This window comes from Lissotriton helveticus, chromosome 10 (genome assembly GCF_964261635.1).
Source record: "Lissotriton helveticus chromosome 10, aLisHel1.1, whole genome shotgun sequence".
Lineage (NCBI taxonomy): Eukaryota > Metazoa > Chordata > Amphibia > Caudata > Salamandridae > Lissotriton > Lissotriton helveticus.
The window spans coordinates 41,223,573-41,237,539 of record NC_136071.1 but is presented as its reverse complement, the minus strand read 5'-3'; the positions used below and the strand labels follow the sequence as shown (position 1 = coordinate 41,237,539).

At 47.4% G+C, this 13,967-nt stretch overlaps 1 protein-coding gene across 1 annotated transcript in view; it reads right to left on the bottom strand.

Annotated features, from left to right (window-relative positions):
* Positions 1–13,967, bottom strand: part of WAS (WASP actin nucleation promoting factor) — a 139,010-nt gene that overhangs the window by 59,792 nt on the left and 65,251 nt on the right. Inside the window, exons 2-3 of the mRNA XM_078664702.1 lie at positions 10,728–10,868; positions 7,751–7,837 (exon numbers count right to left, since the gene is read on the bottom strand). Of these exons, the coding sequence (XP_078520828.1) occupies positions 7,751–7,837; positions 10,728–10,868 (228 nt within the window). The remainder of the gene's footprint in view (positions 1–7,750; positions 7,838–10,727; positions 10,869–13,967) is intronic.

The window sequence follows — 13,967 nt, the reverse complement described above, 5'->3', positions numbered from 1 at the left end:
GAGGTGTTAAGGTGTGGTTATTAAATGAGGACGTAATGCGTACCGTTAAGTAGTTGTGTGAGTGTATGCTGAAGAATAAAGATGTCCGTTGCAGAGCTCCATGTGTAATGTATTTCAGTTACGTAATACCAGGATGGGGAGGACACGGCAACTGGCGATGAGAAGGAGATCTGTGCTGCGAAGGAAGTCGACTGCTCTACCTGAGAGTTTGCGACAATATAGCAAACTGCTCATGCATGCCACGTGCACCAAAGTTCAATGTGAAACAGTCTGAAGTCAGTGTTTGTGGAGTCAACGCGATACTCTAACTGATATACGTCCATGCGATAAGTTGAAGGCCTGATAGAGGAGCACATTAGAAAATCTCACCAGAATCCACTGCTAAGGCCAAAGGAAGAGATACTACACCGTGAAAGAACAGATAGCCATAATCCACACAAAGTAAACGATAAAGGAGGTGACAACCAGGTTCGAAAGCAGGGTTTTGCTCACTGGCACAGGTGAGTAAAGTGCCAAACGACCTCCGATTGGACGTGGTGACCCAAGCTCAAGCACAAGGGTTGTGCTTGCAGAGTTACAGGAGCCGCCATGTACAGTGAAAGCTATCTGAACAGCCCATACTCTCAATGGCAGAAAAGGAGAGTGTAAAATACAATGCAGCTGTGTTTTTGAAACCACCACCACATTCGACATGACTAAGAAACAACATTGGTGCCAGATGGTCTGCATGCATCAAAACATTCAATGACTTCATCGATTCACTAGAAGAAGAAGATGAAAAGAAAATCATCAAGAAAACCAGCAATGTTCCCTGCAAAACGGCGATAACCTCGCTATCTCTGGAGTTTTTATTGCCCTGGAGAAACGCGTTGTTAATAACACGCTACCAGGGCGATAAATTCCAGAGATAGCCTGCGATAACAAAATTATCGCTAAGCACGGCCAGCGATAATCATCGCTGGCCGTTGTTAATTTGCCCCGTTGGTTTGTTCAGATACAAAGGACTATAACATTTTCGGCTGCAGAAATATCTCAAGATGTTATAAGCCGAAAAATTAAACCTGTTACACATGCTTTCAATTACAGTGATGACATATTGGTATTTGGTAAAACACATAAGGAACATGACAAAGCTCTTACACAAGTGTGCCAGTTACTTGCTGATGCAAGTCTCACTCTGAATGCAGCAAAGTGCGAGTTTCACAGGGACAAACTCAAGTTCTTAGGGCACATATTTTCAAAGGGAGGAATGACTCCTGAGCCTGATAAGGTGCAAGCATTGTCATTTGCTTGCCCCCCACAAGATGTAACCATGCTGTGATACTTCTTAGGCATTGCCAGTTATTGTTCAAGGTATATTTGTGACTTTGCTACATTAAGTGCCCCACTGAGAGACTTGACAAAGCAAAATTCCCCTGCATGTGATCAATGTTTCACAAGAAAATGGTACTGAAATTGCCTACTTTGACCCCAAATTACATACTGAGATCACAGTAAATGCGAGCTCAATGGGGCTGGGAGCTATTCTTGCTCAACACAATGATCATCCGAATACTCAGATACACTTTGTGGCTTATGTCAGTCAAGGTCTGTCTGAAACTGAAGGTGCCTATTCTCAGTCGTTTTCATGTGTTTCTGTATGAAACATTTCACCATCATAACAGATCATCAGGCGTTGAGCACCATTTTTGGAAAACCAAAGGCAAAGATGCCTCCTCGCAGAGATCGGGATTGCGACTGCAAGAATATGATTACGAAATTGTACTCAAGCAGGGGAAAGATCGTAACCCTGCTGATTTCTTTTCACAAGTGCCACTACTGCGCCACAGTTCAACATCCAAAATGGCTGAGAGTATGCTAACTTTATTTATGAGGTCAAGTAAACCAGCAGCTCTATCACTTGAACAGATTATTGCTGCTACCAACACAGACAAGAACACGCTCATACTTAAAGACATTTTTTCAACCCATTTGCGGAGGAAAAAGGTTCGACCATTTCTTGATGATATTGAATTTCAGAAGTTAAAAAATGTACAAGATGAATTATCCATCACTCGAGAAGGAATTGTGTTGTGAGGCTCGAGAATCGCCGTACCCAAGAGTCTGAGACAACAAGTTATTGAGCTCACCCATGACGGACATGTGGCATCGCAGCCACCAAAAGAGCCCTGAGGGATCGAGTGTGGTTCCTCTGCCTTGATGAAAGCGTTGAGAAAGAACTGAGTGTGTGATCTGTGTAATTGCTTGCCTCCCAAAGTGACACAGCATCCATTGACTATGTGTGAACTTCCTGCATTTTTCAGGGAGAGAGTGGCAGTTGATTTCTTTGGATCCCTGGAGAATGGACATCATCCTATGGTTATCGTTGCTGAATACTCACATTTTACTTTGGTGGAATACTTTACATCGACAACCCCTGACAAAGTCATCCGATGCCTTGATAACACCTTTGCAGCTTGGGGTGTACCCTCTATTCTCAAATCAGACAATCGTCCATCTTTTAATAGCAAGGAGTTCAAAGACTTTCTGTGTGAACACAACTTCAAGCATCAAATGAGCACACCGCTCTGGCCTCAGGCAAACGGTGTTGTCAAACGATTGATGGGCACCCTCAGAAGAATAATTCAGCGAGAGTAGTTGGAGAAAATCGATCTGAAACAAGCCATGTGTCAAGATCTTCATGCCTACCGGACAACTGCTCATTCCATCTCTGGTGAGAGTCCTGCCACCTTGCTATTTGGGAGAGCAATGGGATCTAAGCTGCCACAGTGGACATCAGACCGATCAACAAAAGCTGGCAAGGTTCGTGTCACGGACACTTCTCGAAAGATGAAACCCTATGCTGATCGGTGCCGATGTACTGAGGAAGCAGTCTACAACAGAGGGGACTGGGTACTGGTCAAACAGAAAAGGAAGCGGTAAACAGACACTCTGTTTGCTATCGACCCACTGAGAATTGTAAAGACTAAAGGACACATTGTGACTGCAAGTCCTCAGGAAAAGTCCATCACAAGGCACTCGTCACAATTCAGACATTTGACTCGGTGTTCGAACTCAAGATTTGGAGTGGTGCACCACCCGTTAATGAAGATAGATTGTCAATAAGTCATTTAGTCTAGATTAGGTTGTCTTAATGAATCCTTTATTTTTCAAAAAAATCCAAATACAGAAAATTGCCAGCCAACGCGTTTCGTTCATATACAATGAACTTCTTCAGGGCATAGAGTAATGTATGGTCCTGGGAGAGAATGCACATGTACAGTATGGATGAGTGGGCCTCCTTGATAAGGGCCAGCATACGATGAATCTGGTGTAGAACTAGCTGCAGCCGTCAGCTCCGTAGGGTAGTGTGGAGTCGGTGTTCGTCTATTACTAAGAGCGGGAGTGAAGTAAATCTGCCTGCACGTCCGCTATAACATCTGAGCCAATGTCACCAGCGAATAGCCCATATACCACTCAACAACCTCATACTACTCGATCTGGCAGGGCAGCGCGAGCGCCTCTGCGACTCATTGAGGAAATATGATGTCGATTTTGTTTGTACTTTTTATTTTAGAAAGGGGGAGAAGTCGAGTCTGGTGCTACGAGCATTAGGACCTTTGCAGTGCTAAGAGGACTCCAAACAGGAGTTATGTAAGCTGCTGGGAGGAGTTAGGGTGTGGTTATTAAATCATGACGTAATGCGTACCGTAGTAGTAGTGTGATCGTATGCTGAAGAATAAAGACGTCTGTTACAGAGCTCCGTGTGTGGCGTGTTTCATTTGCGTGCTCCCAGGCTGGGGAGGATGCAACAGAATCCAAAAGAGACACATTCGAGGGCTAAAAATACATCCTGACATCATTCTTCTTACATTGCCGACAGCAAAAACAGGGAAGTAAGCTGCTATTTTCATTTCCAGTGAACGTGAAAAATAACAAACTAAAATGTAAAAAATGCAAACTTGCAGTTTCACTTTTAACACATTTGAGTGTGAAGATGACTTGCATGTAGTTCTCAGCCTTGAAAATAGTTACACTTGGTGGTAGGAAGAGTAGCTCCAAGCCACCATTAGAGAGCTCAGCACTGAAGAGACATCAAAGACGGACGAGGCCGAAGCACGTGCACCGAGGGGCCTGCAGGACCAGAAATGGATCTTTGTTGCTGCACACTTACAAATGCAGCTACTTTGAAACTGATAAAATGGAAAAATAAATCAAAGTTCTGTTTTTATACATGATCGTTTGAAAACAGAAAGGGCAAATCTAGGTTTATTCAGATCCCCTTTTTTTGACATTTTCAGACTCTTTAAGGAAAGTACCAGGGTAACAGATGCTACTGCAGTAGAGGCGTGAGCGCATGCATAGTATTAGACTACGACACGCCTACTATGGTGGAGGCCTGAGTCTATGCGTAACCCCACCACTGCACTACCGGGCTAACCGGGCTACCACAGGCCTGAGGCCTGAGTCTATGCGGAGCCCCCCCACTGCAGTACTGGGCTACTACATGGGTACTACGGTGGAGATGTATGCCCAAGCATAGCCCCGCCAGTACAATATCGTGATAATACATGCGTACTACGGTGGAGGCCTGAGCCTATACGTAGACCCACCACTGCAGTATCGGGCTACTACATGCGTACTACGGTGGAGATCTATGTCCATGCCAGTACAATATCGTGATAATGCATGCATACTACGGTGGAGGCCTGAGCATGTACGCAGCCCAACCACTGGAGTACTGGGTTATTGCATGCATACTACGGTGGATGTCTGAGCCTAAGCGTAGGACCGCCAGTGCAGTACTGAGTACTACATGCATACTACTCTGGAGGCCTGAGTCTATGTGTAACCCGGTCTAATACATGCGTACTACGTTGGAGGTCTGAGCCTACTCATAACACCAGGGTACTACATATGTACTACAGTAGAGGCCTAAGTCTATGCGTAGCCCCACCAGTACAGTGCCATGCTACTACATGTGTACTACAGTTGAGGCCTGAGTCTGTGTGTACAGTACAGTACTGGGCTACTACGTACTACAGTAGTGGCTTGAGCATATGCGTAGCCCCAGCAGTAGGGAACCAGGCTACTACATTCGTATTACCATGGACACCCGAGTTTATGCGTAGCCCCACCAGTGTCGTACTGGGCTACTACATGCTTACTACTCTGGAGGCCTGAGCCTATGTGTAGTCCCAGCAGTAGGGAACCAGGCTACTACATATGTGCTACCATGTACACCTGAGGCTATGCCTAACCCCTCCAGTACAGTACTGGGCTACTAAATGAGTACTACAGTAGAATCCCAAGTTTATGGGTGACCCAGCAGTATGGAACCGGACAACTCCATGCGTACTACCATGGAGACCTAAGTCTATGCGCAACCTCACCAGTGTTGTACTGAACTATTACATTCATACTACCATGGACACATAAGTTAATGCGTAGCCACACCAGTGTAGCACTGGGCGACTCCATGTGTACTACCATGGAGACCTGAGTCTATGCGTAACCCCACCAGTACAGTACTGGGCTACTACATACTTCCTACAGTAGAAGCCTAAGTCTATGGGTTGCTCCAGCAGTATGGAACCAATCAACCTAAAAAAAAGAGAGTTTCCCTGATAAACCAGAAAGGACTGGGTAATATAAGTACAGAACAAAAAGATTCCTTTCTGTGTTATTAAATCGAATTCCGATCAATCACACTGCAGTAAGTTAATGACCATCTAATACTTTTCTTGACACAACTAAATATTATTTCAAACACGTAGGTTCATATTTCTTTCAAGATTTTATTTTTTAACCGCAGACGAGGCTGTGAGACCCGCAAGCGAACACCTGCAGGTGCTAAATGAGCCATCTATACTACTATTATAAAGAGAGAACTGTGTCCTTTGAGCCAGGTAAACTCGAAAAGTACACCACCAATCGCAACACCCAATACAGGGTTGGAAAGGGGGGGTCGTGTAGATGGACATAGGCTATAAAAAAAATTAAAATAAACGTTATTTAAAAAATAAACAATAAAAAAAAGTAGTCCCTAAGAAGTAGCACCGGCCGTGTGCTCTAACAACGATGACGTGCGTGCTGACATCATCTAGCGCGGGGAGGAGTGGCGGACAGCAGCGGTGAAGTCGGGCTGAGATTCATGAAGCGCGGGGAGGAGCGGAACGTGTGTGGCTCAGAGATGCGATGGGAGGAGGCGGAACGAGGAGCGGTGAAGTCAGGCTGATGGGAGGAGGCGGAACGAGGAGCGGTGAAGTCGGGCTGAGGTAGGTGAAGGGCGGGAGCGCTGGGAGGAGGCAGAACGTGTGCAGCTCAGTGAAGTGCTAGGAGGAGGCGGAACGTGTGCGGCTGAGTGAAGTGCTAAGAGGAGGCGGAACGTGTGCAGCTGAGTGAAGCGCGGGGAGGAGTGGAAATGTCGTGGCGGGCGGGAGTGCACGCAAGCCTGAAATGCTGCCCCCAGCCCCCTTCTGCCCCAGGCAACGCTGGGGCGGCCTGCTAGTACTAAAATAAAGAGCTGGCTCCAGAACGATTGTGGGGTAATCATTTTAATAAACCCCATTGAAAATCGGCACCTGCATCAGTCTGAACGTAACCAGAATAAGAGGGGTCCAAAAAGACTGAGGAGAATATCGAGCACCCCCTACACATGAAGACTCGAGGGGTTAATTGAAAATAAACTCCCACGAAGAGGACCCATATAATAAGAGGAAAGGTCCACCGTTCTAATAAGTCTGAGGGGAATACCAAGCACCCCCTGCACACGAAGATTCAAGGAGTTATTTGAAAACTACCTCCTAAGAGAAGGACCGTTAAAGTAACTGGAAAGGTCCAGCGCTCCATGCAAGGAAGCCATATACAGGGAATTCATAGTGAAGATGAGATGGTTTTAATAGTTCTGTCCTGAAGAAGGTGTTTATGCAATCAAAAAAGACACCGAAACGCGTCGACAAAGGACCTAATTTTATTATAATAAATGTTTATTGTGATTTTTGTATTAATTGATTATGTGATTGTTTAATGTGGTATGCACAGAAGATACCTACAGTATGTGATTTCAATGAAATGTTAGATACAATAATTCTGTTTACTGAAAGCAATACTGCCAATTGAGTTGGTGGTGTTTTAATATCCCAATGTACCATGTTTCACTATAATTTGATCAAACAAAAAAAAAAATTTAAATAAAATTTACAAAATAAAATCTTGAAAGAAATATGAACCTACGTGTTTGAAATAATATTTAGTTGTGTCAAGAAAAGTATTAGATGGTCATTAACTTACTGCAGTGTGATTGATCGGAATTCGATTTAATAACACAGAAAGGAATCTTTTTGTTCTGGAACCAATCAACTACATTTGTACTACCATGGAGACCTAAGTTTATGCGTAGCCCCACCAGTGTAGTACTGGACTACTACATTCCTACTACACTGGAGGCCTGAGTCTACACGTAGCCCCACCAGTGCTAGCGTCCTCTGCCGCCACTGTCTCGGTTCTTTCATCCTCCTGTGAGCACAGACGCACATGATCCAGGGGGCCAAGAAGCAGCCCCAGGGAGGGGCTCCTGGTTTGTCTCCCCTCACAGAGGCGCTACTCCTGCCCCTGTAGACAAGTCCAGCTGCCCCTGTGCGGGGAGCATCGGGGCCCAGGCCCACCTCCACCCCCGTCTGGGTGGTCCGGGGTGACTCCTCATGCGGTAGGTACATCCCTCGTGACCTGTGACCCCCCCACTGCCCTCAGAGATGCGCGTGATACTCACGTCTGCCGCGAAGGTGTGGAAGAAGGGGGTGGGCGCCAGGTAGGTGAACTGGGAGAACAGCTCCTGCTCCCACAGCAGCTTCTCTTCCTGAAAAGCAAACAGAAGAAAAACTGTTAACATATCGCGACCCAGGGTCAGGGACATCTTAAGGATCTTGGGGGCACTGGGCCAAACATATTTTAGGGGCCCCTGTTGGGAACAGCTTTAAATTTATGATCCAATTTCTGCTCTTTAAGGCCCTCTTTTGCCAGGTCACTGATAGTGCAAAGGACACTTGTCCAAATTCTAAATGTGTTTACATCTAATATTCAGGGATATCGACATGATTTAAATGTTTAAACACAGCAGCAGCCACTAATACAGGAAATAATCTCCGTAATACCCTCCCATTTCTCATATGTGAAGTGCTGCTGCGATCTAAATGAAATTTGATTTTTTTATGGCTGTTGCATGAAACGTAAACATAAAATTTCTTTGTCACTCTCACACATCACCCACATTGGAAAATAAATTAAATGTAAACAGTATTTAAAACAATCTGTTTAAGAATTATTATAGGTTATCAGGGCAAAACTCTCTGTAGAAAACAGCTGGCTCTAAAGGGGCCCCCTGACAGGCTGGGGCCCTGGGCCAGAGCCCACTTTGCCCATGCCTTAAAACGTCTCTGCCCAGGGTAGCAGGGTTTGTTCTCGCGTCCATGGGAAGTGGCAAACCTCCGATAACCAGACGATCATAGCTCCTAAGAACCTCTGATAACCAGACGATCATAGCTCCTAAGAACCTCTGATAACCAGACGATCATAGCTCCTAAGTCAGTCCATGGCCACCAAGGCGCTTGACCCCAATACTAGGACCCCTGCTGCCTGCGCCACCCCCTGCGCGACCACCCATGAGGCTCTCAGGTACTCGCTGCTCTCAAAGAAGCCCAGTGGAACATTCCTCTATTCTACTTCACCCCGCCCCTCTAGCCAATGGTTTAACCCCCTTCCTTCATGACGGGGAACAACCTTTAGAACGCAACCATTACATCGCAACATCCTTTACAACGCATGACACTACAACACAGGCATTACCACGCATACCATTACAACGCATGACACTACATCGCATTTCACTACAACGCAGGCATGACAACGCATACCATTACAACGCATACCATTGAAGTTAGAATAGTAATTTTTAAACCCTACACTATCCAACATTTACCCACTGGAGTTAAAATGGTAAATTTTAACCCTATACTAACTAATACTTACATTAAATGCAATGTAATGGTATGCGTTGTAATGGTGTGCGTTGTAAAGGTAGTATGCGATGTAATGGGATGCTTTGTAAAGGTAGTTTTTTAAAATGCAATGTAGTGTCATGCGATGTAATGGAATGAGTTGTAGAGGATGTTGGGATGTAAAAACTGCATTGTAAGTGCATGCGTTGTAAATGTACGCGTTGTAACGTCATACATTCTTTTATGTCCCATCAGCAGTCGCTTTTCCACACCGGCCCCTCCATGCCCTGCTGGTCTCACCCCAGGACCACCGCCCATAGCCAGTCCCACCCCTGCCTCAAGGTGAACCCGACCTTCACTCCCAGCCCACCCCAGACCAGCAAAGTTGCTGTGCAGAGGCCTTGCGTCTGCAGAGGATGTGAGGTCAAATCTCTTCATCAAGACTATGTCTGATGACATCTCTTGCTGAGAGGTGTGGGGGCATCAAGAAACCTCTGCTGGGAGATCAGAGAAACTCTTGCATCTTTGCAGACCACTGTGACCCCCTACTGTCCACGAGATCAGGACAAACTGGAGAACAGATGACAAAAAGCAGAGAGACACAGAATCTACCATGGGAACTGATTAGAGAATGAAGGGAGGGGGTCAAAACAGCTTTAAAGAGGGAAGGGATGCATGAAAGAGAGAGCTGTGGTGGGAAGAGACAAGAGTGATGGGACAACTAGCAATGGAAGCACAAGTTAGTAATTGAGTGTCAGTGTTACCCATGGAAGTTAGCACATTGCCACATTAAACATGGCAGTAAAATAGCTTGGTGGGATAACGCGCATCCTGCAGAGACGTTTGTGTAACCAGCAGGTCACGGGTTTGAAGGGCCCTCTTCACTAGGTCTTGAGGGAAGAGGGGTGAAGGTAAAACCTGTCTTCTGTCTGGCTTGCTTATTCGATGCTGCTGCAAAACCTTTATGGCTAGCACTGCTGGCATACCCAGGACCCTAGGAGGAACATCCGGCCTTTGGGAGGAAGGTAGGATGGGGTCAGCGGGTGATCCTGAGCTGAGTCTTGGTGAGTGACCGCGCCTCCAGCCATGGGACTAAGTGACAGAGATTTCAGGAGATGACCTCAGTGTGAGAGTGCAAAAACAACAATTGAAGGCCAGAATGCAAACATATATCATACATTCACCCCAGTACAGAGATCTTGGCCTAAATCCATCGTTTGTTTGCTCACCATGCCATTCCAGTTTGAACCCAGCCATATGTAAATCAGTCTTGACCCTGTGCCCCATGGGAACAGTCCAGCCCGAACTGCCAAGCCAGGTCCTCCCTGGACTGGAAACAAACATCCTAGGACCGGTTTCAGGTTTTCAGCCCTCATCAGCCAGGATAGCTTGATTCCAGTGGCATGGAGAGCACGGGACTCACGTCTGAGCATACCAGTGTGAGAGTGGCACAAGAGTTCTAGAGAGTCAGCTTGTGGCTGAGTGAGTTCTTGCAGGCGAGTTGTTAGAAGAGCAGCTCTACAGGGCTCCCACCCTGGACCCCGGCATCTTTCTACTTGCAGGTTGCCCATCACCAGTCTGTCCCGGCCCAATCATGCCATGCACAGGTGGCGCCACTAATCCAACGTACAGAAGTCAGGGAAGAGATGGAGAGAGCAGGGAGATCTTAGTAGGGTGGACCCTAGCAGGGGAAGAGGGACCCCGCCCTATGGAAGCGACTTGAGCCCTTCGATCATCACCCTCTCGACTTACCTTGAGGTCGTAGAGTCGTATGAAGTAGGAGCGCCTGGGGTTGTCCTTCACGAAGCACAGGACCCCGGTCTGCTGCTTGGACCAGCGGTTGCTGCTGTGCGGCAGGGCCAGGTAGAGCTGCACCACCGAGGTGACCAATGTCTGGAGCCAGAGAAGGAGGAAGGAGCATTAGACTTCAGGAGACCAGGCCCAACATCACTGGCCAACACACAGAGCCATCAGCCCCCCCTTCAGCTGAAGCACGCCATTTTATGTATGCCAAAACATAGCCCCTAGAGATGCTCATAAAACACAAAATGTTGTAGAACTTATAGCAGGCATTTGTCAATCCTATATGGGAGATGCAAGGGTTAATTTGGAACCATATGTATGCACATACATGAAGATAACCAGAAGAAAAGAAAAACAATGCCTTGAGCATGTAAACTACCTTGGAATCTCCCCTGAATACATTTAATATGCATCCTTCGGCTGATGAAACAACACAGAAGCAGCTTTCCCCCCCCCCCTCACATCCATGCACACGGGGAGGGCAGGTTCCAGGAGGCACTAATGGGGCAGCCGGATCTAGAGGTTTTAAACCCACAGAACCTGGCTGAGCTAGAAAAGAGGCGGACAGCTGTTTCTGGAAGCAAAAAGCAGATGGTACACTTCATCTCTAAGGAGACGTGGCTGTCACCTCTGCACAGATAGAGTGAAATACTTGCTAACTGGCAACTAAGGGGCCGATTAGGATTGCGGTGAATCCGCATCCTCCGGGCCAGCGGAAGCCACCCCCGGCCCGGAGGATGCGGATTCACTGCTGCGGTGCCTTCAAAGACCCCCCGCCAGATTAGGATGGCTGGGGGGTCATCGGCGGACGGGAAGACCATCCGCCGCTTTTCCGCCGCGGTCGCCTTCTGACCGTGGCGGAAAAGCTCTAATATGGTGGCAGTGTCTATCAGACACCGCCAGCCATATTAGGATGGGGCAGAAAACATGCTTTTCCGCGGCGGCTTTTCCGCCGTGGAAAAGCATGTGGTCTTTCGTGTTTGGTGGCCTGTTGCGAGCCCCCAGGGTGTTGGGGGGTGGGGGTGCACATGGGGGGTATGCTTTGGCATGCACAGGGTGGCAGGCACCACGCGGTGCTTGCCAAGTTGTGTATGCCAAGGCTACACATGCATATTTTACATTGCGGCGGGTTCTGCTTAAAGCAGCACCCGCCACAATGTAAAATATACGGGTGTGACCATCAGGGTGGCGGTCACATCCTAATTCGCACAGAGGAACCGCCGCTGCCCCTGTGGACGGTCCCTCCACCTCGGGGGTGGCGCACGGACGCAGGTCCGTCCGCCATCCTAATAGGCACCCTGGTGCTTTTAAACATTAAACTCAGCACTTGCTAACTGGCAACTAAGGGGCCGATTATGATTGCGGTGAATCCGCATCCTCCGGGCCAGTGGAAGCCACGCCCCAGCCCGGAGGATACGGATTCACCGCTGCGGTGCCTTCAAAGACCCCCCGCCAGATTAGGATGGCTGGGGGGTCATCGGCGGACGGGAAGACCATCCGCCGCTTTTCCGCCGCGGTCGCCTTCCGACCGTGGTGGAAAAGCTCTAATATGGTGGCAGTGTCTATCAGACACCGCCAGCCATATTAGGATGAGGCAGAAAACATGCTTTTCCGCGGCGGCTTTTCCGCCGTGGAAAAGCATGTGGTCTTTCATGTTTGGGGGCCCGTTGCGAGCCCCCAGGGTGTTGGGGGGTGGGGGGTGCACATGGGGGGTATGCTTTGGCATGCACAGGGTGGCAGGCACCACGCGGTGCTTGCCAAGTTGTGCATGCCAAGGCTACACATGCATATTTTACATTGCGGCGGGTGCTGCTTAAAGCAGCACCCGCCGCAATGTAAAATATACAGGGTGTGACCGCCAGGGTGGCGGTCACATCCTAATTCGCACGGAGGGACCGCCGCTGCCCCTGTGGACGGTCCCTCCACCTCGGGGGTGGCGGACGGACGCAAGTCCGTCCGCCATCCTAATAGGCGCCCTGGTGCTTTTAAACATTAAACTCAGCACTTAGGCGCCTATTAGGATGGCCAATGTGTTTCGTTCTTTCGAACTTCTTCAGGGCTACAAATAAATATACATATTTTCCAGATTAAACATATGTTTACAAGCATCAACTAAAATCAACCAAACAATGCATAAAAGTAATATGCGGTGTACTTGAATGATTTTTGCAAAAATATGAATAATGAACTTTAAGTTGTGAACTCATTATTTTACCAAGACTTGCTTGCATGCATGTTGATTTTTCGTCATTAGCCTTTTCACATATTACTTTCTTTCTCGCCCCTTATTCATTTGAAATGGTCTACAAAACGGTCTGATGTTGTTATACTTACATAGCAAAGTAATATTTTAAGTAGGGGTGGAGTTACCGGCAAAACTCCGCCATGTGGAAGAGTTTTTTGTCATGAGTGACTCGCCAACACTAATTTGGCAAGTGAGAATCTGCATCCTCTAGGGGGATCTCCGGGCACTAGAACGACTCCCGGCGAGACTTCTTAACGCAGGTCAGGGCAGGTCACGACCGTTCGCGTTGAGAAAGATGCCCGTTGAGTAGAAAATCTTGAGTGACAGAAAGAAGCAGCGTCCTCTGGCACGCCGCATGGTGCTGTTTGCGCTGATTTTACAGCGCGGAACAAGCTCCTAGTGCAAAAATTCAGCACAATGTGCCAAATTCTCCCCGCTCGCGGAACTCTGCGAGTTTTATGTATCTCCTCGGAATTTGGCTGAGTAAAAATGTACGAGTTTTGCCCACCCCTAATTTGAAGGTAATATATCAATCGTTCTGTTGAATGAGAAGATTTTGTTGTAACCTGGACACCAGGGTATATTCATTTGCAATGTTATATTGTTTGGTTGGTTTTAATATTTGCTTGTAAATATATGTGCAGTTTGGATTATGTACACTCCTGTGGGATGGTGGCTGCCCAGGTATAGCACTGAATACCCTGAAGAGAGGGATATGTAATGGGGGAGTAGGAATGATATACATTAGGAGGTAATATTGGGCTTCTAACCTTGTAGTCCCAAACAGATGGTCATGAGTCACTTCAAGAGCCTTCTTTGTATAGTGAAAGGCACGAAACAGGTAGAAGAGGACACCTCGACACGGGTAGAAGAGGACACTTGGGTGCTATCCACAGGAAGGGGTGATACACCCACTGAATGCAAGGCGACCATGATTCATACCT